The sequence below is a fragment of the Cetorhinus maximus genome, chromosome 15 (assembly GCF_964194155.1).
Source record: "Cetorhinus maximus chromosome 15, sCetMax3.hap1.1, whole genome shotgun sequence".
NCBI classification, from domain to species: Eukaryota; Metazoa; Chordata; class Chondrichthyes; order Lamniformes; family Cetorhinidae; genus Cetorhinus; species Cetorhinus maximus.
The window spans coordinates 103449801-103476511 of record NC_135893.1 but is presented as its reverse complement, the minus strand read 5'-3'; the positions used below and the strand labels follow the sequence as shown (position 1 = coordinate 103476511).

The 26711-nt window shown below is 40.5% G+C and overlaps 2 protein-coding genes across 6 annotated transcripts in view; both read right to left on the bottom strand.

Annotated features, from left to right (window-relative positions):
* rsl1d1 (ribosomal L1 domain containing 1) overlaps positions 1-2954 on the bottom strand; it is a 30944-nt gene extending 27990 nt beyond the window's left edge. For 4 of the 5 annotated variants that reach the window (XM_078559117.1, XM_078559119.1, XM_078559120.1 and 1 more), the window contains exons 1-2: positions 2886-2954; positions 122-261 (exon numbers count right to left, since the gene is read on the bottom strand). In XM_078559117.1, the coding sequence (XP_078415243.1) occupies positions 122-261; positions 2886-2918 (173 nt within the window). In that variant the 5' untranslated portion in view covers positions 2919-2954. Of the gene's footprint in view, positions 1-121; positions 262-2838 lie in introns of all 5 variants that reach the window. The other variant, XM_078559121.1, reaches the window with a different exon arrangement.
* A 6282-nt stretch (positions 2955-9236) lies between these two features.
* The window catches only part of LOC144691069 (eukaryotic peptide chain release factor GTP-binding subunit ERF3A), a 77426-nt gene continuing 59951 nt past the window's right edge, over positions 9237-26711 (bottom strand). Inside the window, exons 10-14 of the mRNA XM_078559116.1 lie at positions 25658-25738; positions 24691-24864; positions 20548-20637; positions 17943-18111; positions 9237-12203 (exon numbers count right to left, since the gene is read on the bottom strand). Coding sequence (XP_078415242.1) covers positions 12151-12203; positions 17943-18111; positions 20548-20637; positions 24691-24864; positions 25658-25738 — 567 coding nt within the window. The 3' untranslated portion in view covers positions 9237-12150. The remainder of the gene's footprint in view (positions 12204-17942; positions 18112-20547; positions 20638-24690; positions 24865-25657; positions 25739-26711) is intronic.

The window sequence follows — 26711 nt, the reverse complement described above, 5'->3', positions numbered from 1 at the left end:
AGAGTTCAAAATTAGCCACAAACAAAAATTCTTCGGTCTTTACAAAATCTTGCTGCAGGTCATGGAACCCACAAGTAACTCAGCACATCTTTTGCATCCAGCTTCATATTGGTTCACTTACATTTTTATGGTTTGCTCCCGATTTGGAATCTTCCACACTGTAACATTCAGCAAAATATTCTCATCTTCATTCAGGAATAGCTTTGTGTCATTCTTACTTTTCTTCACATATGCCTGTAGGGCCTTCACAGCCTTAGCTACCTGTTGCAATGAGGTATGAGGAGGAAGTCAACACAAACGTACATACTCACTTTGGGATAAAATACACAATTAAGTTTTCCATTAATTGTCTTGTAATAAGAAAGACACGAGGACTGATTATAGTGCTGTTTTCCTTAGCTGTTTCAAAACTGCTCCTTAGCATTTCAATTTAGAACACACATAAACAAAGCGTGGGAGCATTTGGATGGGCTATGGATTGGATGGACAATGGATTGAATGAAGTACAGCTCGTTATTCCCTAATAATTTACTATATTGCTTCAATTCTTAACAACAATACCAAAATCACTTTTATATAGTAGTATTCCTCCAATTTTCTTCTATCTGCACCTGAAGGTGTGAATGTTTCATGGACAGATGCAGACGACCAGTCCAGGTGAGCAGCTTCTATGCAAGTATGGACGGCAGCGAGACTTTTGCAGGCTGCTTGACCACAGACAGCATCCTCATCGAGTCAGATTCTGTCCTCAACTGAGATGCACCATTTGTAAAAAAAAATCAGGTTAATATTTCAGGTGTTTGTCCTTCATGGAACTATTTTTGAAGGCTACGCACCTGAAGCATTAACTTGCCTTCTCTTTTTACAGGTGTTGGCTGAGCTGTGCATTTTCAGCATCTCTTTTATTTCAGATTTTCACCATGTACCACTTTTATTCCCTTTATACTTATAAAAGGAATTGCACAATAGCAATCAGGAGCCAGGGCCTTTACTTCCCTATTTATCCCAAAAACCTGTGGCACCCCAACCAATTAATCAAACTACAGCCTTCTCATCTCATGGTGAGTTGGATACTATATAGGGCATTTATCCACTATACCTTCTGGCTCAGACAAGCTTTGTGACATAAGCTATTAAAAGTATAAATAGGATATAGAGGAACAAGTTCAAAACTGCAATATTATCTTGTAGTTCAGATAATTACAATCACAATATTTCCCCTCCATCCTTTACGAATGTCTCAAGTTTCTGACAAAGATTTCCGCTTTGGAACTATTCCAACTATTCAACAATCATTTGATCTCGGTTCCATACATTTTCTTTCCAGTTCTGTGCCTATACAATACTGATGTTATTCACCAGCATAGCACAATTATAACAAAATCAAGAACAAAAGTTAATGTTTATAAAGAGACATTGCTTTACTAAAGGGATAATTATAGAATAGTTAACTCAGGAGGTGGCCATTTGGTCCATTGTGTCTGTACCAGCTCTCTAGAACAGCAGCTCACCTAGTTCCACTCCCTTGTATTTTCCCTGGAGCCCTGCAAATTTTGTCTTCAAGTAATTATCTAATTCTTTTTTTTTCCAATGTCTCAATTGAATCTGCCTCCATCACACTCTCAAGCAGTGCATTCCAGATCTTAACCATTTGCTGCATAAGAAGTTTTATCTTACATGTCACTATTGCTTCTTTCAGCAATCACTTTAAAAATCGGTATCCTAAAGCTCTCGATGCTTCTGCCAACATGAACAGTTTCTCCCTATCAACTCTGTCCAGACCCCTCATGATTTTGAACATCTTCATCAAATCTCTTTTCGAAGAAAAACAGCCCCAAATTCTCCAATCCATCTACATAGTTGAAGTTGCTCATTCTTGGAACCATTCTGGTGAATCTTTTCTGCGTCCTCTCTCACGCCTTAACATCCTTCCTAGAGGAAGAGTCATACAGACTCGACATTAACTCTGTTTCTTTCTCCATAGATGCTGCCAGGCCTGCTGAGTTTTCCCAGTATTTTCTGTTTTTATTTCAGATTTCCAGCATCAGCAGTATTTTGCTTTCATCATAGAATGCAATACTCCAGTTGAGGCCAAACTAATGTTTTATAAGCATTCATCCTAACTTCCTTGCTTTTGTACTCTATGCCTCTACTTATAAAGCCTGTTTGCCTTATTAGCTGCTTTCTCAACCTGCCCTGTCACCTTCAATAATTTGTGCACATATACCCTCCATGTATACAGTGAAGTGATATAGACATTCATGAGAGTGGCTCCAAGGATGAGGAACTTCAGTTACATAGAAAGATTGGCAAGGTTGGGACTGTTTTCCTTTGAGAAGAGAAGGAAGGTTCAAGAGGGGTCTGGAGAGAGTAGCTAGGGAGAAACTGTTCCCATTTGGTGTAAGGATTGAGAACAAGAGGGCACAGATTTAAGAAATGTGCAAAAGAAGCGACGCAGGTCTGAGGGAAAACTTGTTTTTTTTTAAGCAGCAAGTGTTTAGGATCTGGAATGCATTGCCTGAGAGTGTGGTGGAGGCAGGTTCAACTGAGACATTCAAGGGGGAATTAGTTTATTATCTGAAAAGGAAGATTGTGCAGGGTTATGGGGCAATGGCACTATGCGCGTTGCTCCTTTGGTGGGCCAGCACGGCCACGACGGGCCGAACAGCCCCTTCTTCTGCGCTGTAACCTGGGATTTCTCAGAGGGCTGGAGCAGACACATGGGCCTCCTCCTCCCGGGCACCGAGTTACCGCCTCCCAGCCGAGCCGAAAGGGAGAACGGGTCAATTTGGACCCGTGACACCCGGCTCTGAAAACCCAGAGAGGACCCACCCCTACCCGTCTCTCCCAGCCCCAGGGGCCCCGCATTCCCCCCACCCCTGTACCTGCTCGGAATCCAGCGCCGCCATCTTGACCATGTGTGTGGAGGACCGCTTCCGACTGCGCAGCCGCACAAACTTCAAGAAGCAAACTTTATCAGCAGCCCGGGGAGTGACAGTGACAGAGACAGAGTGGGGAGCTCCATCCCCAAAGCTGGCTCAGATGGAGACACTGCAGAGGGAGGGGGCTGCCCACAAACTTCAAATCTATCAGAGTTTTTCCTCTATATTAAAAACAAAGCACAACTCCCATCTACTTAAAATTGAGCCTGTAACCTGTCTCACTCATTTTAAACAGCACAAGCTGTTGAATTAGTGTTGAATTAGTCAGGCCTGGCAGAGGTCAGATGCTACAACTTCTGGATTGACCATATCTAGTAGTTTCAAGAAAGATATGACAAGACAGTAAGGGACCTGAAGTAAGAAAACAGGTTGTGTAATGTAAACTCCTTCCCTTTGCGGTGGGGGGAAACAAACATACAAAATATAAACAGAAAATGCTGGAAATTAACTTTCTCTACTGATGGTAACCTTTCAGATCAGTGACCTATTTAACTTTTACATAAAACCTGGAGGAGGAAATCCAAATGTTAGAAAGTCAAAATTGGTAATGCAATGGACATCGCAGCGGCATTCTGTTCCAGAGAAAAAAAATGTTCCAGTTACTTTTATTCTTTACATCATTTTCTACGTTGGAGGGCAAAATAATCTAAGGCTTCTCTTCCTGACAGATCACTTCCTCATAACTTTCTGCCTGACCTTCCACCCTTTCCTTCAATTCCAAGTACAAATGATTCATAACTTGAGTTGAGCTATAGCTGCCTTTGCCATTACAACCCCGTAGTCACCTTGTCCAGTATTCCACTTCACTTTGTCCCTTCATCACTCTGCATTTTTTAAAAATTCATTCACGGGATGTGGGCTTCACTGGCTAGGCCAGCATTTATTGCCCATCCTTAGTTGCCCTTGAGAAGGTGGTGGTCAGCTGCCTTCTTGAACCGCTGCAGTCCATGTGGTGTGGGTACACCCACAGTGCTGTGAGGAAGGGAGTTCCAGGATTTTGCACTCCAATCACCCTTGAAGCTGAACTCTTTCATGAATCTCATCTGATGAAAGATAGCTGTTTTTTCTCACAGATGCTGCCGGATCTGCTGAGTATTTACAATATTTTCTGGTTTTATTTCAGATTTCCAGCAGCTGTAGTATTTTACTTTCTGCTAGTCCTTCATGCATGCTAACATCATTAAAGGCTGCAGCCCCCAAGGTAGCAAGGTATAGGAGCACTAGGACAGGCAAAAGAACATGGAAGGCAGACAATAAATGGCAATGCCTCAGCCAGAGTAAACTTGCCAACCAGTTAACACCCTTTTCTCGTGTAGTATTAATTGTTGTGATCGTTAGAAATTTGACATTCTTGAGCTTGTCCTGATGAGTGCAAGATGAAAAGATTCGGCAGCATGTCTCTCTTTTCAGCAATATTCAGGACTAGCGGAATCATAGCAAGTCCAAAAAAAATCAATCAGCATCTAACCTGTAAGTGGATGGTCAGATGATGCCTTCAAATACCGCTGGGGGGAAGGAGGCTCTTCCTACTGCTGAACACTTGTTCAGCCATGAGAGATTGAGAGGGTGTTGCTAGAGCAATGAGCTTCAAATGATCCCAATATCCACCATGTTTAAATATGTTTTTTTTATATTGTGCATGTACCACTATGTTCCAATTGCATGGTTCCTGCACAATAAAACTGCTGGACCTTTCAAAAGACTGCCCTGAAGGCCCTGTAAAATTGAATCAGACAGTTCTATATTTAGCTATTTTTTTCCTTTCATGAATGTGGGTGTCACTGGCAAGGTCAGCATTTATTGCCTATCCCTAAGTGCCCTTGAGAAGCTGGTGGTGAGCTGTCCTCTTGAACCAGTGCAGTCCATGTGGTGTAGGTCAGGGCCTGGGAGAGAGGATGCAGATGGTGCCAAACACTGATGCCCGGGGTCTGGTGGGGGGGTGCGCGGGCCTGGCCTCGGTGTTTCAGTTTCTCAGTGTCCATGTTGAGCAGCCAGAGCTAAAAGACCGGTGTAAAAAAACGGATCTGTCAAGCTGAGAGTGCCGATATTTTTTTAAGCCAGACAATCAGTGCCAGGTCAATTTCATTAGTTGCTGTTGCTACTGCTTCCAACCTTTGGGCAGTTTTGTAATTCCGATTTTTTTTGGAAAGCCTACCAGGAAACCACGAAGCTGCCTGAACCTTCCATTTTATGTTATATATATTTTTTATTACTTGTAAATATGAAGATGATTCATTGCATTATATATGTATTGTGCAATGTGTAAACCAGACAAATAAAGATGCAGTTTGATTAGTATAAATGCAAATAAGATGAAATATGGGATTTGACTAACCATTTTTACAACCAATTGGATGCTGTGCGGGGTGGGGGTGTTGGGGGGAAAGTTGGAGGGGGGTTAGGGAGAAGGTTTGGAGGGTTTGGGGTGGCATTAGGGAGAGGTTGGAGGGGGTGTTGGTGGGAGATTAGCTACAGATTTGAATTGTTTTTGTAAATGTAGTGATTTCTTAGCCACTTTCCTAGCATCAGTTGATTGCTATGTGATTAACTATCCTTGGAGAATCAGCATTGGACCTCCAATTTCACTATTGCTACAGTCACTCTACCTACTACATGCAGGTGTAATGAAAGAAAGACAAAACCTACATTTTACAGCATCTTGCACAATCTCCCAAATTGCTTTACAGCCAATTAAGTATTTTTGAGTTGTAGTCACTGGTATAACGTAGGCAACGTTGTCAAATGACAGAACAGGCTTGAGGGGTGAAATGGCTGACTCCTGCACCTAACATGTATGTCATTCTAGCATGGATGAGATGAGCTGGACTGGATGACCTTTATCATCCATAATTATCTTGCAAAAAGAGGGTGGGGAGTCATGGCTGGAGTTCTGTTTATTTTGTTGCTAATGAAAGTTTGAGAGTGGGCTTTGTGGGGTGAGAATACCAGGCCAGGAGGGCATAATGGGCTCATAGTGAATCAGTAACTGGTTTTACACTGCACATGATTCTCAAGCGTCTTGTCCTTTTGTCTACTTACCCACTCTATCCTAGTGCTTTTTTTTTTGAGTTTTATGAGGTATTGAAATATCACGAGGAAGTTGTGTTGCAGAGAAGATATTGAAAATCTATTGTAATGAGCAGCAGCAATCAGACTTGATCACAAAACAGATACAATTGTGAATCATTCAGTCTTTTGTTTTCTGGCCTCTTTTAAGTTCTGTTGCACAGACACACCAGGGCCCATAATTTCTCTCCCTACCCCTGGTATAGGTACACCTACAGTGCTGTTAGGAAGGGAGTTCTAGGATTTTGGCCCAGTTGAAGGAGCCTTGGCAAGTTGCTGCTGTGCATTTTGTGTATAGTTTACACTACAGCCACTCTGTGTTGGTGGTGAATGGGGACCTGACCAAGCAGGTTGCTTTGTCCTAGATAGTGTTAGGCTTGCCGAATGTTGTTGAAGTTGCACTCATTCAGGTAATTGGAGTGTATTCCATCACACTCCTGATTTGTAGATGGTGGACAGGCTTTGGGCAATTAGGTGGTGAGCTACTCACCAAACAATCTGTTTATTTACCAGTATTTATATGGCTGGTGCAGTTGAATTTCTGGTCAACAGTAACCCCAGGATGATGATAGAGCATCAGATTCAGCGATGGCAATGCTAATGAACGTCAAGGGGAGATTGTTAGAGATGGTCATTACCTGACACTTGTGTGGCACAAATGTTGCTTGTATTGGCAGCAGTTTGTTTTTATTACTGCGTTTCCTACTGCTTTCAAGTCAGGCTACCACTACCCCCCCACCCACCCACCTCATAACCACCATCTGCTCACCCAATTAAAGCATTGGCTCAAAAGAGTTACTTGGAGTAAAGTAGAAAGAATCCCAAAAGCACTGACAGGATTTGTGCTCCATATTCTCACCAGGGAGCAAGTCAATCAAGTTTCCTAAAGTAATACCAGATTTACCTAGCTCAATTATTTACCAATTCAACCAGATGATTTCTTTGGTTTTAACTAAATAATACCAAGGAGCGACCTTGACCAGACCAATGATAGTGACTTCTTGGTCTTAGATTTAAAATGACAAAAATGTGTTTTAATAGACTTTAGTTCACATGCAGCTGGTGGCAAACACACTGTTCTGTCATAATCTACACTTGTAAACAATGGCTTAACATTCCTGCTCCAATGGCAGCAGAAACTCTCTTTTCCTTGTGTTCTGCAAACTGCCAAATGTGTTTTTTTTTTAAAACAGGCAGAATTGTAGGGTTGGAATTTTATGCACATCCACGCCATCAATCAGACATCCTTTTCACTCTGAAATATCACCCAATTTCACTGGCTCAGCTAAACTGCTGCTGAAACCCTAGCTCATTACCACCTTTAGGCTCAACTATTCCAATGCACTCCTGGCGGGTCCCAAGGTTTCGTCCCTCTGTAATCCTAAAGCTGTTGCCAGTGTTCTTACTTGCACTCAATCCCATTCGCCCATCAAGCAATACATTAATTTTAAAATATTCAGCTGTATTTTCAAACTGCTCCATGACCTCAGCCCTTGCCATCTCTAATCTCTTTCAGCCTCTCAGCTTGGAGGGCTATCTGCCTCATCTAAATATGACCTCAAGTATTCCATTTTAATGCTCCACCATTTAGTTGCTGTCTTTCCAGTTGCCTAGGTCCTAAGCTCTGGGATTTCCTGGCCAATTCCCTGACTCTACTTCTTTCTTCCTTAAGTACCATCGTTAAAATTTGCCCTCCTTAGCCAAGCTTTTCGCCAGCTGCCCTAACATTGCCGTGTATAGTTAAGTGTCAAAGTTTGTTTTGTAACACTCCTGGGAAGCATATTGAGACATTTTATGTTAAAGGAGTTGAATAATAAGCTCTTGTTTACAGTAATGCCGTAGAAGCAGCATGCAAAACAGCAACTTGCAAAATGGAGAGTAGCACAATGTTCACAGGTCTCAGAACAATTGCTTCTGCACAATTCTTCTGCGTCTACACAAGCACTTTTTTTTTTGAATGTGCTATCATAGGCTTTGTCTTTTACTTCAGTCAAGTGCAGAGTATTCAATCTTTTAAAATGTTGCTACATTCCTCTAATATTTTCTTTTAAAGAAAAGTTTTTTCAAACCTCTACCACAAAAACCCATCTATTGCTTTGATATTTGTACACAACATCTTCTAAGTTATACAAATTCATTTTGGTTCTTCAGACTCTGGTAGATGGAGCATTCTTTTCCCTTAATTTCAATGTTCCCAACTGAAATGTGGTTAGCCCTTCCATCCATTTAACTGAAGCAAAATAGCACAGGGACACTATTGTTTATGTAAAAATCTAGCTCGAGTACAAAACATCTTTTGTTAAAAATTGTCCAACAATGTAGTATAATGACTTGAAGTTAGTGGAAATCATATGGCATAAATTGCATATGGTTAATAAATTTTCCAATGATATTTAATTGTACAAAAATGCATGTCTACAGCAGTTAGACTATAACCAATATATGGGTTTAATAAAAGCTGATCTGGTGCAGCACAATTGGAGGATGTTAATGTTTATTTTGAATAAAACACATCCCTGTGAATTCTTCCTATCTTCAATTTTCTCCCTTCCCTACTCCTCCTGAAAGGCAAATCTTTGCAGGTGTGCACAGATGAATAAGTGCTTTGTTTATGCATTAAGTTACACCAAAGTGGGTATTTAGAGACATTTTCAGCAGAGATCACTGGATAATGACTGGAGAGCAAATGCCATCTGATTTTCCTCTTTCCAGCCAGAAAATTGCACCCAATTTCAGAGCTTCCATTTCCATCAAGGCCCGAGGTCAACTAAATCAGCACAGGCCCAAGTACACCTGGGATTCTCCTGGTCTGCATGACATAGCTATTCATTCACTGGCTAAAGATGTTCAGCTATTGAAGGAAGGGAAGAAAATGACTACTTTCTTGTTTACTTGCATCTCTGGTCTTACCCTGTGAATACAAATAAGTGATTGCATGTAAATACCTTCAACAAAATTTTATTGTAATTTAAACACTATCCCACATACAATTTCACAACACGCAACTTCATCTTGGCAACCAAGGTTAGCTCAGCCAATTTAGGTTTGATAAAATGTGCATACATACGTTAAGAGCCAGCACTTAAAAACAAATGAATGACTTTTCTATACAGTCAATTCTGGTTAAATAACCCATTTGCCACAAGACTATTCCTTAGGAATTCACTGAGATAATAATGTTCCATTGCACACAATTTATTTGTAATGAAATTGTCCATAATACAACCATTTTATGATCACTTTTATTTACCCTTCTGTAGTTTGGTTAATGAAATGAATCATAACATACATGGGCAAGTGCAATTTGCACTTTTAAGCACAGTACAGTGGACAAAAAAAATCACTAATAGCAACTTACAGCTGAAGTTCAGTTAAACAGAGAAATTCAGCAAGTTGATACAACTTTCTGCTCCTAGCTTTCAACAGATATTGAATCCCATGCATTTTAGCAAACAATATCCTGCACTGTGAAAGGTAATATGTTAAATCACCTGGTTATTCGTATAGCCTGGTCACCGTTAGATCATAAGCATCTTTTAAGAAAGGAGAGCCTTGTATGTACACTTGTATAAAGGTAGTCATTAATTTTGGGCATATGGATGTAATGATGCTAATCCCCCATAGATTTAGCTAAAACAAACTCATTACTGCACATACCATAAACAATGCATTGATCAATATAGACTTCAATACCCAATAAGGATAGAAAATTTTACTTTAAAGCAGAATTGTTGCAAACACACCAAGTTCGATTATCAAAGGGTTTGCCATTAATACTCTGTATAAATCTTTAGCAATGTATGCTTTACAAATGAAGGTCCTTCCACAACCTGGGAAAAGTAGCCTGTATGAAACCTTTTCAGGATACCAATGTATTTTTAGGAAAGGATAGTAACACAGCAAGCCTCTTCAATGAAAACTTTGCACTGTCCCCTCTGCTCAACTTAGTTAACATAATTAAATGAATGCATTTACATGATGAAAAACAAAACCAAACTAGCACTCTTTAGCTACATCTCCAGTTAGAGACAATATGCCAATGGAAATGAAATCAAATTTTATTTTGCGAGATTAAGAATGCATACAAGAAACTTGTATACTATACAATACTGTGGTCATATTTAACAGCTGTGCTGTCTTACACCAGGCTTGTGCAGTGTCAATGATACTTCATTATAAAACAGACAACTTCAAGTGGGATCACCAAGACAAAGCCAACATTTGCCCAATTAAAAGGGCGTTTCATACAGCAGCAATTAGCATTTTCTTTACACACTTACCGACTAACCAATTAAAAAAAACACTGCAATAGCAGAAACCATGGGAAATATTGCCATTAATATACTGAAGCACCAACTTCTCCTCAAGAGCAGCAAATTCCCAGATTATTTTGTTTTGAAAACAAGCTGACAAAACAATGGGATTTTCATTTCCAAGCACAACTGGAACTAAATATAAGCAAAAGAAGATTAAGGGGAAAATCGGCTGCTGCCAAAACATCTGATTCACTAAAATAGATGAAATAATGTGATTAGGCTTTGTGGGATTGTATCACTCAATTTCACAGGCAGTACACAGTTCACACTAGTAGTGGCCCTGTGCGTCACCAGAATTTGCTCTAGATTAGTGTTCAGGTATATCTTTGTCCAAAGTCTGAATGTAATTTGCTGCTTTACAACAAAATGACACGTAATTGCAGTTTTTCAGAATAGGCCCATTCATACCATTGTTTATTGTTCTGTACTTTAGGGCAAGTCCCATCATTCTTTGATAAATCCCTTTCATGAACTGGAATAGTAACATTACTAGGCGAGGGAATTTAAAAAAAAAAAAATCCTCATCATGACCCTTTAACGGTAACAAACTTACCATTATATTAAATAACTGCTGTGTCTCAAATACAAGGTTTTCAAATATGTACAAGAACTATATTTTCTCATTTTGTATACCAACCACACAGGTTCTATTTCAGCTGATTTTTTTTCTTCATTACTCAACTAATATTCACTCCCCTTATAAAATCAATACGCTGAAAAATTAATAGTTTGATATGTAACTTGTAGCAAGTGTTAAAATCCCCCAACCAAAGTAGCAAAGTTGTTACATGTGGGCCCACATATACTAACTGGTCTATCATGTAATGTGCTTATAAGCAAGAAAATAAAAACTCAGCAACAGATATTCCAATCTGTTTGTTAAATAGCATTTCAAGTCAAAAGAATCAAACCTAGATAGATACCCATGTTAATACACTGCTTGTTCAACACCATGTAGCAGTTATTTGTTCTTATTTGTTTTCCCCCGAGGATCTTACCAAGCAATTCACATCTATTTAATTGCTGTTGTGTACTTTTTTGAAAAAAAAAAGATTTGATTCTTTTGGACGCTGCATAAATTGAAGGGAAACAGTAGCTACAAAATTAACTTTCATTACATTTTTTACAGTACTGGAATAATGAGTTGTTTCCCAGCACATACAAGGTTTACAATAAAATGCATCATGCTTTCGTAAAAGTTGGAAAACCACAAACGCCATACTGTGTGGGTACATGGCGGACGGTTATGAAACATATTTAGGACAGGAAGTAAAATTTAAATCAAGAAATAATTTGTTGGGGCACCAGCTGACAAGCTGGTGAAAGGTTCATCTCACAAGAATCCTTCCCAAAGTAACTCAAATGCCAGAAATATTTCAAATCAATTTTATTATATCTACAGATGCCTTTCTAACACGTGAACACACGCTGATCTGTTGAATAACCTGATCTAGTTGGAAAAAGCAGGTGAGCAAGAATGCGCACAAAAGAGAATGATGCCAGAATAAAATAAACTTTTTTGGTTTAATTTTATTTTTGCAGGCAATTCTGTCCACATCAGTTAGGTAGCTATTGCTGTATTTCTAAGGAAGCAGATTTCAGAAGAGAAGGATTTAAAATGGTAACTTTAACAATGGCATAGCAGAGCTCTCAATATGAGAAAGCTGACGTAAAATGTGGACATGTTTACAGCAATTTGCAGTTTATGGGAAGATAAAGATATTGATGGGCAGAGGGACAATGAAAACCAGGAAAGGAAGGCGTGAAGTAGGCTGTTGCTGAGTCCTTTTTCATCACAGTATTGTGCAGCATTAGATAGTGGATATTCAGTCCTTCTCCGGGATCAGCTTCAGGACCTTCCCAATTGCAATAGTTTTACCTTTTGTGGGGGAAAACAAAAGAAATGCGTGTTGGTAAATTCAACTTATGCTACACAAAACAGTTTGTAATAAGCTTGCCAAAGGATCGTTTAACCGAGTTCTCAACTGGGGTCTGCAGCATGGTTTCATGCAGTGCACACAAGTGGCTCCGTCTCCAAACTGCAGGCAATTTAAACTTGATTGAGCATCAATCCCCAAAAGTTATGGCATCCAGGACATACAGTTTTACCTTCCAGCCCTGAGTCACCAATTAACAACAGTATCATACTTAGCCCCCAGCCCTGTGGAGAACACAAGGAACCAGAAACTGCTGCTTGACCCCAGCGGCTCATCATGTTGTCAAGGAGACAACAGATTCAGCTTCATGGAAAATTTTGAAAAAACTGAAAAGAAAGGAGAGCCCAGGAGAGGCTATTAAAGTCCCCAGAACACAAAATAGCACAGAGTGTTTGGAAAGGGCTAGAAATCTAACTTCAAGTACATCAGATAAAGGGACGACAATGAGAAAGGGGACGGGAAATACAGGACTGAAGGTGTTGTATCTGAATGCACGCAGTATACGAAATAAGGTAAATGAGCTTGTGGCGCAGATTGAAATTGGCAGGTATGATGTGGTGGGCATGACGGAGACATGGCTGCAAGGGGATCAGGACTGGGAGCTAAATATCCAAGGATATACATCCTATTGAAAAGATAGGTAGGTTGGCAGAGGGGGTGGGGTTGCTTTGTTAGTAAGAAATGAAATCGATAGCAAGAAATGATGTAGGATCAGATGATGTAGAATCTGTGCGGGTAGAGTTGAGGAACCGCAAAGGTAAAAAAACCATAATGGGAGTTATGTACAGGCCTACAAACAGTAGTCAGGATGTGGGGCACAAGATACACCAGGAGATAGAAAAGGCGTTTAAGAAAGGCAAGGTTACAGTGATCATGGGGGATTTCAATATGCAGGTAGACTGGGAAAATCAGGTTGGTAGTGGATCCCAAGAAAAGGAATTTGTGGAATGTCTACGAGATGACTTTTTGGAGCAGCTTGTGGTGGAGCCCACTAGGGAACAGGCAATTCTAGATTTAGTGATGTGTAATGAGGCAAATTTGATAAGGGAGCTTAAGGTGAAGGAACCCTTTGGAGGAAGTGACCATAATATGATAGAATTTGCCCCGCAATTTGAGAGGAAAAAGCTGGAATCAGATGTAATGGTATTACAGTTGGATAAAGGCAACTACAGAGGCATGAGGGAGGAGCTGGCCAGAATTGACTGGGAGATGAGCCTAGCAGGAGAGACAGTGGAACAGAAATGGCAGGAGTTTCTGGGAGTAATTTGGGAGACACAGCAAAAATTCATCCCTAGGAAGAAGCAGCATGCTAAAGGGAGGACGAGGCAACCTTGGCTGACAAGGGAAGTCAGGGACAGCATAAAAGCTAAAGAGAAAGTATACAATGCGGCGAAGAGCAGTGAGAAACCAGGGGATTGGGAAGCCTACAAAGACCAACAGAGGACAACTAAAAAAGAAATAAGGAGGGAGATTAAATATGAGGGTAAACTAGCCAGTAATATAAAAGAAGATTGCAAGAGTTTTTTTTAGATATATAAAGGGTAAGAGAGAGGCAAAAGTGGAGATTGGGCCGCTGGAAAATGATGCCGGAGAAGTAGTAGTGGGGAACAAAGAAATTGCGGAGGAACTGAATAGGTACTTTGCGTCAGTCTTCACGGTGGAAGACACGAGTAACATCCCCAAAGTTCAAGAGAGTCGGCGGTCAGAGGTAAGTATGGTGGCCATTACTAAGGAGAAGGTGCTAGGAAAACTGAAAGGTCTGAAGGTGGATAAATCACTTGGGCCAGATGGATTACACCCCAGAGTTCTGAAGGAGATAGCTGAAGAGATAGTGGAGGTGTTAGTGGCGATCTTTCAGGAATCACTGGAGTCAGGGAGGGTTCCAGAGGACTGGAAAATCACTAATGTAACCCCCCTGTTTAAGAAGGGAGTGAGGCAAAAGACAGGAAATTACAGGCCAATTAGCCTGACGTCGGTCATTGGTAAGATTTTAGAGTCCATTATTAAGGATGAGATTTCAGAATACTTGGAAGTGCATGATAAAATAGGGCAAAGTCAGCATGGTTTAATCAAGGGGAGGTCATGCCTGACAAATCTGTTAGAATTCTTTGAGGAGGTAACGAGCAGGTTAGACAAAGGAGAGCCAATGGATGTTATCTACTTGGACTTCCAGAAGGCCTTTGACAAGGTGCCGCACAGGAGGCTGCTTAGTAAGATAAAAGCCCATGGTGTTAGAGGCAAGGTACTAGCATGGATAGAAGATTGGCTGCCTGGCAGGAGGCAGAGAGTGGGGATAAGGGGGTCCTTCTCAGGATGGCGGCCGGTGACTAGTGGAGTTCCGCAGGGGACAGTGTTGGGACCACACTGATCTAGATGAAAGAACTGAGGGCATCCTGGCTAAGTTTGCAGGTGATACAAAGATAGGTGGAGGGACAGGTAGTATTGAGGAGGCAGGGAGGCTGCAGAAAGATTTGGACAGGCTAGGAGAATGGGCAAAGAAGTGGCAGATGGAATACAACGTGGGGAAGTGTGAGGTCATGCACTTTGGTAGGAAGAATAGAGGCATGGACTATTTTCTAAATGGGGAGAGAATTCAGAAATCTGGAGTGCAAAGGGACTTGGGAGTCCTAGTCCAGGATTCTCTTAAGGTTAACTTGCAGGTTGAGTCGGTAGTTAGGAAGGCAAATGCAATGTTGGCATTTATTTTGAGAAGACTAGAATATAAAAGCAGGGATGTGCTGCTGAGGCTTTATAAGGCTCTGGTCAGACCACATTTAGAATATTGTGAGCAAATTTTGGGCCCCGTATCTCAGGAAGGATGTGCTGGCCCTGGAGAGGGTCCAGAGGAGGTTCACGAGAACGATCCCAGGAATGAAAGGCTTAACATATGAGGAACGTTTGAAGACTCTGGGTCTATACTCGATGGAGTTTAGAAGGATGAGGGGGGATCTGATTGAAACTTACAGAATACTGAAAGGCCTGGATAGAGTGGACGTGGGGAAGATGTTTCCATTAGTAGGAGACACTAGGACCCGAGGGCACAGCCTCAGAGTAAAGGGAAGACCTTTTAGAACAGAGATGAGGAGAAACTTCTTTAGCCAGAGAGTGGTGAATCTATGAAATTCATTGCCACAGAAGGCTGTGGAGGCCAGGTCATTGAGTGTATTTAAGACGGAGATAGATAGGTTCTTGATTGGTAAGGGGATCAAAGGTTACGGGGAGAAGGCGGGAGAATGGGGCTGAGAAACTTATCAGCCATGATTGAATGGCGGAGCAGACTTGATGGGCCGAATGGCCTAATTTCTGCTCCGATGTCTTATGGAGACAGTATCCAGTTCAGTGGGCACATTCTTGGCTCAATAGCAATGTCTAAGAGGAGAAATGAGAATCAGGACAGCCATCAACACCACCGGTCTTGGCAGCAGCTTGCCAACTTAAGTAGAAGTCAGTGAGACTGACTTCTGCATAAACAAATCAGGATGAACATGAGCATAATACCTCCACTTCGAGATAGAATTGCTGCTTAGTACAGCAACAAATTTCCCATTAAGTAAAACAAAAGTAATGAATATATGTTTAAGTGTATAGCTAAATTTTATAACACAAGGGTGGGACCTCAGAAGCAAAAAAGATCAAGAACGACTGGGTTAAACCACACTGTCAACTCACTGAAATCTGCCAAACCAATGCCAAGTCCTAAATTTCATAACCCAATTCCTCAACTTTTTGACAGAAATTCTCTGAAAATGTCAACAAAATTGTCTACAGAAATGACCATGCGCCTGAACTTCCTTGGATTGGCAATCAGCATCAGATTGCCACTTCGCTTCCAATTTCTTACCCAAAATCCTATCTCACCTGACCTTCCGCCTCAGGCCAGGCGAGATCCAAGCAGTGCAGCGTGACGCTGGGGCCTAGTGTCAAAGTGCAGCTCTGTCAAAGGGAAGGAAGCCACACGCCCCTTTTTTACGGTACTAGCTGCTGTAAAGCAGGTAAGTTAAAGGTCCAGTGAAGTTTTAAGGTCCATGACAGGCCAGGGAGAAGGTAAATGCATAAGGCAAGTGGGTAGGATTTGGGAGGAAGAGGTAGAGTCCCCATGGAGGTGGGGGGGGGAATCTTCCTGTCAGGGATGTGGCCCCTTGGGGGAAGAAGCACTCCTCTGTGGGGATCAGGGGTTTGAGGTGTGGTTCTGTGCAATAGTGAACCAGAAGTTAGAAGGGGTTTTAATTCTAACTTTTTCTGAGTAACTATTGGTGTAACACAGTAGAACCATCTGAAGTTTGCGATTTAAAATTGCAGTTCCCAGTGCAGGGCAATTGCCCAGGAGAAGTGTGCACTTGCAAGCAATTGCTGTTATTTCATATATGTAAATTTCAAAGGCGCTTTTACAACTTACAAAGGTTTCATAAGTAAACAAGGGAAGGTTATTAAATTTTATTTGACCTGAAAGTGGAGGCAATAGGAAAACATGAAAGATTATGTTTTGGAAAAGTTGAGTTCAAAGAGGTGCTTAGGGACAATGGAATCGCAAATGAAAAGGGGAAAAGGATATTTAAGGAAAGATCCTGAGACCAGATCTGTGCTAGAAGGTCTGAACCTTCTGAATTTGAAGCAGCCATCAAGTTTTCAAGTCAGAGAAGTCTTTGCTTTCAGAAAAGAGTCTGTTTCTTTCTTTTGGGTTTCTACAGCAGAGTGGGAGAGAGAGAGAGAAGTTGTATGGTATAACTTTCACTAAAGTTTCAGCAGTTTTTGCCATGGGAGATTTTAACTGGATTTTTGTAGTTAAAATATATAAGGAAGATGTTGCCAAGTTGTTTACTTGTATTCTGACTAGTGTGTTTTTTTTTCAAGGGGTGGTGTTTTGTAGGACTGTTTCAACTGTGTAATTTGAGTGCTTAAGTTTTCTTTTCTTGTTAGTGAGCCTTTTAATTTTTAAAATCCCAAAGGTGTGCCTGGAATTCTATGCTCTGGGATCAGGAGGTTTCTCCTTGTTTTCAGCATACAAGGAAAGTTATGATCAGTAAGACAAATTTGCCCCTCTGGGATTGGTTTGCTCAGCAAATAACATCTGACATGGTCCCAACATGTGCAAACCTTACCTGGGACTTCCAAAGGGGATCAGGACAGCCTATCTTTGGGGTGCCCCCTAATACAATGCTCTGGAGCTTAGAAGTTATGGCCCCTTATCTAAACTACTTAATGCAATTGCCAGATTGATTCATACCTCTGCACAAATGGGGAATCAACTCAGTTCATAATTCTCACATACACAAAGAGACTGAAGCTCTCTTTAAAAATTCCTTAGTAAGAAGGAATTTTACAAAGCATAAGTTTGGGAAAGGAGAAAAGAATTCAGTTTCTCTCTACTGGCAACTCCAAACTTATTTGCTTCAAAGCTGACTTTTTTCTACAAAAGATCCAGGTGCACAATCATGCAAAATTGTATAGGACAGATTCCAAAGGTGGCTTGCACGGAGCTCTTTTTGTTCAATTACTAAATGTGAATCAAGTTTTTCATAAGCTTTCAATGGTCAAGTTACTGTACTGGCAAATATTGAATCAGACTATACGATCGTGAACAAAACAGAAACAGAACTAGAGAATTCAAGATTAAAAATATCCATGGAACAGATCACATTTAGGCATTTAAGTGTGGGCTGTTGCAAAAATCTGTGGCTAACCTTCGTCTCTCAAGGTAAAACGCCCCATTTGAGGAAAATCTTTGAAGGTCTCAAGGCAGATAGTTCCAGCTGTTCTTAAACGAGCAATGCAAACCTGATCCTGTTTAACAAAACGAGGCCGCGTCTTGCTCTTTTCTCCAGACTTCTTATCCACCAGACAGATTAAGGCCTAGAAAAAGAACAGTTGCACAGGAATTATTCAACTTCATTTAAACTTGCATGAGCATTGCCAAAAATCAAACAGGATTATATTTTACTTTGACACTGGGGAAAGGAAAATTCCTATTCACCTTCTAGATACATTATTCCTAACATTGCGACTTAACCACTGCACATGGAGGGTAACTTAAGTCAGAATTCAAGGGAAGTCACATGAGATACCTGCTTTAAGGCTTGAAGCAAAACTTTATGACGCCACCTTCCGGCACCCGACAAGAAAAATCTCCCCACAGGTCTGTTTAAAATCAGGAAAAAAATGTACAAATTTTCTCATATTGGGCTCCTCTGGTGTAACAGTGGATACCATACCAAGCTGACATACAAAGGAAGTATTGGTTATAACACTACTTCTTTATTCTTTCATGGGGTGTGGGCGTTGCTTGCAAGGTAAGCATTTTCTGCCCATCCCTAATTGTCCTTGTACTGACCTTGCTAGGCCATTTCAGAGCTAGGACGGTTAAGAGTCAACCACATTGCTGTGGGTTTGGAGCCATATGTAGGCCAGGCCACGTAAGGATGACAGATTTCCTTCCTGAAAGTACATTAGTGAACCAGATGGGTTTTTACAGCAATCAATGATAGTTTCATGGCCCCCCAACACTGGGGCTAGCTTTATTAACAGAATTTAAATTTTGATGGGACTAGTACTCATGTCCCCACAGCACTAGCCTGGGACTCTGGATTACTAGTCCAGTGACATTACCACTACGCGACCAAGCCCTTACTTCAACTCTGGATATCATTTGTGCCATTATAATTGGTGAGTTGAAGACACACACACCTCCACGACTGGCAGTCATTAGAGTTTGAGAAGGTATCTATGTTCGTGGTTATTTTACTTGTTTTCCAGGTGGAGGCTGAGAACTAAAACTCCCAGCATGCCTGGGAGCTCTGGTGCAAGCACAGAGCAGCAGCAGGAGGGATAGGCCACGATGCGTGTAAGATGGCTTAGTGTTTTTTTTTAAACCCAAGCACAGGACTGGGGTTTTGGCATGAAAAGAGTGACCAGGTGACCATGTTTTTGGGCAGCAGGAAAAGTGGGCCCACATGAACAAGTTTTAGTTCTTCAGCCCAGTGCTGAAGGGTTGGGCTCAGAAGCCTAGGAGCAGATGTCAGCTCAGTGAAACTGAAGTGCAATTGTCTGCTTCATGAAGGGCTGTTGTTGGCAGCAGCATAGCTGAAGGGCAGGGACCGTGCCAGTGTTTAGACACTGGGGTATAGCCTGTCCAACATTGTGGGATGCAGCCTCAGAAGCAAGTCAGAATGACAACCAAGGCAGCTGAATCTGGGAGCAGATATGAGAGAGATCTAGAATAGTGTGCCTTTTAGTGAGGACTTTACCTGTGGAACTCAGGTGGAGTTGAACTGCTGTCGGTTGGGGACCAGGCTAGCTCTTTCAAGGAGAGGAACTGAAATCCCTCGTGAAGACGACCAAATTTAAGAGATTTTGGTGACTCAGGATGACAACTCATATCTGGGTGAGTTGCTGAGAAATTCATAGGACCTGTCTTGGTTATGCCTGCCATTTGGTGTACAGTTTGTGGTTTGTGTTCAGCCACAGTCTGCCTGTTAATTCATGTTTACCTCATGTTAATTCTGGATAAATAGAGAGAGAAAATGTTGGAAAAATTCAGGTCTGGCAGCACCTGCAGAGAAACAGTTAACATTTCGAGCCCGTATGACCCTTCTTGAGAGTTTTTTTTCCAGCATTTTCTGTTTTTATTTAAGGTTTCCAGCATCCGCAGTATTTTGTCTGCATTTTTTTTAAAAAAGTTTTTAATTCTAGGTATTGAGAGTACAGGATAGATAGTGTGGACTGTTTACTTTGCTGAGTTTTGTATAGTAAAAGTTATTCTGTTCGCTTAAAACAATGGAATTCTGTGGCTTTATTGTCTTAAAAGTCTGGGATTTCAAATTTTGTCTACAAAAAAGTAATTGGACCTTAACTGGATCATAACATGTTGTATATACTTTTATTATCACCCTAAAATGTGGAGTATCTTCAGGGGATATTCCTGAATTAGGCCTATAATTTTTCAGTGTCCATCCACAAAGTAAAATACTCCACCTAAATAACTCTGTAATAAACCGTGGTCATGAAGTGGGACTGAAGGAAAAAAAATCAGCACTCCCACTGGAAAAAGACCAAGGAAGACTTTGCTTCTCCTTGGCTGTCAGACATTTCCAAGGCAAACCTTATTTGTTTCCACATACAACCCAAGTAGCAACAGTCAGTGTTAAAAACATGTACATAGGTGTGTAAATAAAAGTGTTTATTAGATTTATGTGAACCTAATCAGTCAGGTTGCAGCATCAAACACAGTAAACTATGCAGATATTTATTCGATGAAATCAAACAGACAATTGCCTCAACTTCCAGACTTACCGCGATCTGCACTTCTTCAATGCAAGTATGGATGTGCAGCACTGCATTGTAACCTGGGCAGATGATGGATTTATGCTCAATTATAACTATCTGCAATAAAAATTAAAATTTTTACTAAATTTTGGAAAAGGTACACAAGGCAAAATATGCCAAGAGCCAAAAATGCATATCATAATATGATTAGCTTCAATGTGTTACAAAAGATTTAAAGTGCTACACAGTAAGCTGGACATCACAAGAAATTTTTTCAAACATATTCACAGAATGAACGTTGCTGGCAAAGCTGGCATTTATTGCCCAGGTTGTATTCCTAGGTTTTGTTGCAGCAGTCTGTGTGGTGAAGGTATTCCCAGAAGTTATGCGTTTCTGTAGATGGTACACCAGTGGTGGAGTAGTAGAAGTTAGTTGATGAGGTGCCAATCAAGCAGAAGGCTTTTTCCTGGATGACAACTGTCAAAGAACATGGAAAATATTCCATCACACTCCTGACTTGGAGGTTTTGGGGAACCAGGAGGTAAATCATCTGCTGCAGCATACCCAGCCTCTGCCCTACTCCAATAACCACCTGAGAGATTGGTTGAACAGTTTTTGGTGAATAGTGACTCCCAGGATGTTGACAGAAGGGGATGTGGCAATGGTGATGTCACTGAAAGTCAAGCAGAGGTCCTTAAATTGAGATGGTCAATATTGGCACTTGCATGTTGCAAATGCTAATTGCCACTTATCAGCTCAAGACTGGATGTTGTTCAGGTTGGGTTGCACAGATATGGGACTGCTTCATAATGAGGAATTGCAAATAGTTCTGAACACTGAACAATTGGCAAAAAGTTGGAAAATAATGTAACATGACCAAAAATTAAATATTTTTCTGTAGTTTTCACCACCATTCAAGGCTCTGCCTTTGCTTAACAGATCAAATCCTGATAAAAATGAGATTACTGGAACAATTTCAGAACAATTTCCACACAAATACAAATATTGAATTGGCACAGAAAGCAAGCCAGGGACAAAATTAAAAGAGCATGAATTAAAGTGATTTGATGCCCAAGGTAAAATATGCATTTATAATCTAGGAAAAAAATCCCAATATTCTTCACTAAATCAGACAGAAAGGATCTTCGTGACAAAGGAAGAGTAGCCAAAAGCATTGCCAAAGTTGTGGGTTTTCAGGTGGTCTCAAAAGGATGGTGCAGAGAGGTTTTATAATGAAATGCCAGGTTGAGGGCACAGATAGCTGTAAATGGTCAGGCGAAGCAACTGAGGAAAGCACAAGATACCAGGGTCAAAGAAATGCAGGGGATCATAGGAGGTTTCAGATATACAAGGGCGAAGGATGTGAAGGGGTCGAAACAAGGTGGGCATTGTAAACTTGCAGTGTTGGAAAACTCAGCAAATGGAACTAGTGAGCATAAGGGTAATGGATAACTGGAGATTCAAAATACTATTGAAACATTGCTGCAGTCCTGGTGCCTATATTTTTTGCCATCTTCCTTTAGAACTTCAGTGTCTTGGAATACGTATTTTGTATCTCTGATATGCCTCCTCCTACCCACTGCTTGCTTCACTTCTGCCCTTTAACACTCTATCCTCACCATAACACCTCTCATGTCACAATTCTACTTCTTATTTGTGTGGGCAATGTGTTTTACTCCGTTGCCTTTGTCTTGTTCTGTTCATGTGTAACATCTTTCAATTTCAGGGGTTTATGCTTGAAATGTCAATTATTTGTGCTTTTGGCAAATTTTGCCTGACCTAAGTGTCTACAATTTTTAAATTTCATTTCAGGTTTAAAAGCACCTCAGTATTTTGCTTTTTGTTCAAAGCATTGGAATGGGTGAGTCTGGAGCTGACAAAACAATGAATGAGGATTTCAGCAAAAATGGGCTGAGATAGGTGATGCTTTAAAGGTGCAGGTAGTGTGTCCTGGTGATGGCAAGGATATGGTGCCAGAAACTTTGCTCAGAGTCAAATAGAACACGGAAGATGTGAACAGTCTGGCTCAATAGGAGAATGGCCAGGGAGGAGGATGGAATCAGTGATGAGTTTAGAGTTTGTGACAGGGGTTTGGTCTTCACAAAATACAACTAGAATAAACTATTGCTTAAGGGAGAGTTAGAAAGATTCTTGATTGACAAGAAAGTCAAAGGGTTTGGGGGTAGACAGGAGAGTTGAGATCACAATCAGATCAGCCATGATCTTATCAAACAGCAGAGCAGGCTCAAAGTGCCATATGGTCTACTCCTGCTCCTAATTAGTTTGTTCGTATGTTCACGAACAATCAACATCTGACAAGCAGGTGGTGGATGGGTTCAGAAGCCTTGAACCGATCTCTTCAGACAAACTAATGCAAGGATCAGCATGTTAATGAGGAACTGGAGGGAGCCAGGAAATGGTACAGGAGCACGAAAACAAACTATTATTGAGATGAAAACAAAAAACTACTGCGGATGCTGGAAATCCAAAACAAAAACAGAATTACCTGGAAAAACTCAGCAGGTCTGGCAGCATCGGCGGAGAAGAAAAGAGTTGACGTTTCGAATCCTTCTGAGGACTCGAAACGTCAACTCTTTTCTTCTCCGCCGATGCTGCCAGACCTGCTGAGTTTTTCCAGGTAATTCTGTTTTTGTTTTTATTATTGAGATGCTCCAGCTAAAATTCGATTGTTGAGAACGGAACCAAGTGAGTTGTTGTCCCAGTTTCACTATGGAGTAGCTTGACGCAGGGGGGTCGAGAAAGGAGCGTACAATGGCCAGAGTTGCAGAAAAAAATGGACGCCAATTTGGGAGGCAATAACAACAGCGACTTAGAGGAAGGTGTCAGACGTGAGGTGGTAGGTTCCAAGCAGAGGGGTTGAAGGACTTTTGAGGCAGGGTCCATACTTGACAGAATAAGTGCAAGTGTTCTAGTTTAGTATATTGTTTTTCAAACCAACTCAACCTAAATTTTGAAAGTTGAAAAACATATGGAAGGTTAACAGTAACAGCGACACCCACATCCCATGAAGTAAAATGATATCCTCGATTTAACTATCGCGAAGCACCACAATCTACAGAGTGAGTGAACTTATTCCTTCTCCACCACAAAGTAAATGTTTTTAAATACAAAGATGCATCACAGGTGCAAAAATAAAATTCAGGATTATAATATGTAAAAAGCAGGAATCTAAGGGAAGGGACAAAATCGAGCGCTGGTAGGAGGAAAATCACAAATATTACTTAAATAAATATACAGTGTTGATATTAAAAATAGTGGAATGATTATAAATTGAATCGTATATGATTAAGGAAGCCAAGGCCTAAATCTGAATATTGAAAGTTTGAAGCAGGTCCACTGAAAATAAAAGGAGACTATAAAACATCAGGATTATGGCAGTTTTAGATAAGGTAGATAAAGAAAAGTTGTTCCCTGAACTGTTAACTGATTGTACATAGACCAGGGAATACAGATTTCAGCTTTGGGGCAAAAGATGCTGGGGAGGATGCAGTTTTAAAAGCAGCGAGTAGTAATGACCTGGAATTTGCTGCCTTTGTGGGTGGTGGGAGTGGAGTTGATCAAAAGGAAACTGTATGGGCATTTGAGGGAAATAAACTTGCATGGTCATAGGTTTAGACTAGTGGAGCAGGACTGACTGGATTGTTCCAGAGAGTTGGAATGGACTCAATGGGCTGAATGGCCTCCTCCTGTGCTGTAATGCCTACAACTCTACTGAGGTCAAAAGAATTGCATCCAGATTTGGCAGTCATATTCAATTAAATTTATTGCAGCAAGTTAGTGTGTGCAAAAACAAGACTGCCAGAAAGCATTCAAAAAAGTGAGGAAATCATAACTTTAGCAGTTACCTCTTCACCCTTTAGAGTAATGGTCGAAAGGATAAAACACAATGGAGTACTGACTTAGTCGAAGCAGTCATAATGAAATTGTATTTTTGCTGAATTAGAAATTAGTTAAGAAACTGGCACCAGATTGTGAAATTGGATTTTAACAATAAGGATGGACTGAATGGCCCAGCTACTTCGTACATTTTCAGATCATTTTCTTAAATCAACTTGACTGAGCAAAGAAAAACTTATGTACTGAAGGTATGCAATACTGCAAATACTTATTTTGCTGTAGTCTTGTAACCAAAAAAAAAAGCAACTTTACCTGAGCATCAAAAGTACGCCCTGAGTGACAAAGGCTGCCATGATCACACAGGATGAATCCCGGCAGTATCTCCTCCTCTTCGATTCCTTTCAGTCGTATCTTTAGATTTTCACCTGGGTCTGCAGTCTCAGTCTCTACATCATCAGACAGTAGGCCCAGAACTTCAACATTGTGCTGCAAACAGAATATTAAATATTAAACATGAAAAGACAATGTTAAGTTTCCTCCCCGAAACAGCAGGCTGATTTGATCCAAAGCTAACATTTAAGCTTGCATTGGCTAGTCAATTAAATTAACATTTTCCACAAAAACATTAAGTTGTGAAATTTAAGAAACCAAAAAGTGACTAGCAAATTATAATGCAAGTAAATGTTCATAAGTAAAAAAAATTTTTCAGTTTGATTAAGTACAATAAAAGAACCTGAATACAAAAGAATTGAGTGCCTTTTCCATTGCTCGGGATATAAATATACTCTGAAGTGCAACATTGAGCAGCCTAGCAAACTTCCCTGCTTGACCCCTCATCTTGGTGTTGAATTGATTGCCTCTGAACTGCATGGAAACACAATTTACCTCTTTTTGGGTAGGTAGTGAAGAAAAACAAGCCTGAGGTCCTAATATGGATTAGGATTTTAAACAATACAATAAATTGTTATTGTTCATCACTAAAGAGCCACTGAACAAGGATTGCAGCAACTGAAAGCAGATTTCCATATTCTCAGGGAAACTAGGGACAAGCAAAAATTCAGCCTTGCAAGAAACACCCACATCTTGAAGAAAGTGCAATTTTTTGGCTTGAAGAGTAATTTTGGTTCTCTGAAAAAATATTTTGCCTGCAACATGTACCATGTTATGAACCCAACAGACACTGGCAATTAAATTGAATGAGGCATGCAACTTCAAACTGAATTTTCAAATACGTCAATGTCATTTTTCAGATACATGTGCAATATCTAAGTTTACTTACTTTGTTTGGCATCATGACAAGTTGGTGTCCTTTTCCAATTAATCCAGATTCTAATTTCCCTAAAACCACAGTACCCATATCCTATGAAAAAATATTTCATACACAAATTAGTTATTCAGCTCGATTTAAAGCACAAATTACCACACACTAGTTGCCCATGTCATCAACTAAATTTGTCATCCCTGACTTAAGCTGCCCTTTATTCAACATTCAACATTTAAAGAGCTGTTTTGAGATCCAAGATGTTTCTGGAAAATCCACTTTTACCTACAACTGAAGATATTTTTCTGCTCTGACTATAGACTAAGATTCAAACAAACAAAAAAAAGGCCTTTTTTTAAAGAACATCTTTTCTATCACAGCTATGAATTTCTGAACCAAGATGTACCAAGTTAACTCCAACTTCTTATAAGTGCCATTTCATTAGCTGACCAAAGATTTATCATACACCTGCCAGGATGCATATGCACTGACAAGGCCACTAAGCTTCACCATAAAAAAAATATAATTGCTGTATTGCAATTCCAAGTTCATATTAAAAACTTATTTATTAAGCACCTTTTAACATAGTGAGCTGTTTCAAGGCGCTTCACAGGAGCATTATAAACAAAGTATGACCAAGCTACTAAGCAGATATTAGGTCAGATGGCCAAAAGTTTGACCAGAGATAAGTTTTAAGAAGTGTCTTAAAGGAGGAAAGTGAGGGAGAGAGGTTAGAGAGGTAGAGGGGGGAAATTCCAGCAGTTGAGCAACTGAAGGCACAGTTGAGAAAATGGTGGAGAAAATAATTGTGATATCACAAGAGGCCAAAATCAAAGGAGCACATAACTTGGAAGATGGTGGAGTTAGAGGAAAGTCACAAAGATAGGGAGGAGCCAGGCCATGGAGGGGTTTGAAAACAAGGATGAGAATTTGAAAACCAAGATGTTGCTTGACCAGGAGCCAATGTGGCTCAGTGAGATAACACACCTAGAAATGGTAGAAATTTCTACTGAAGTCCAGTCTACTAAATTGGAAGCTTTGGAAATCCCCTACATACAGATTCAATGCTGGC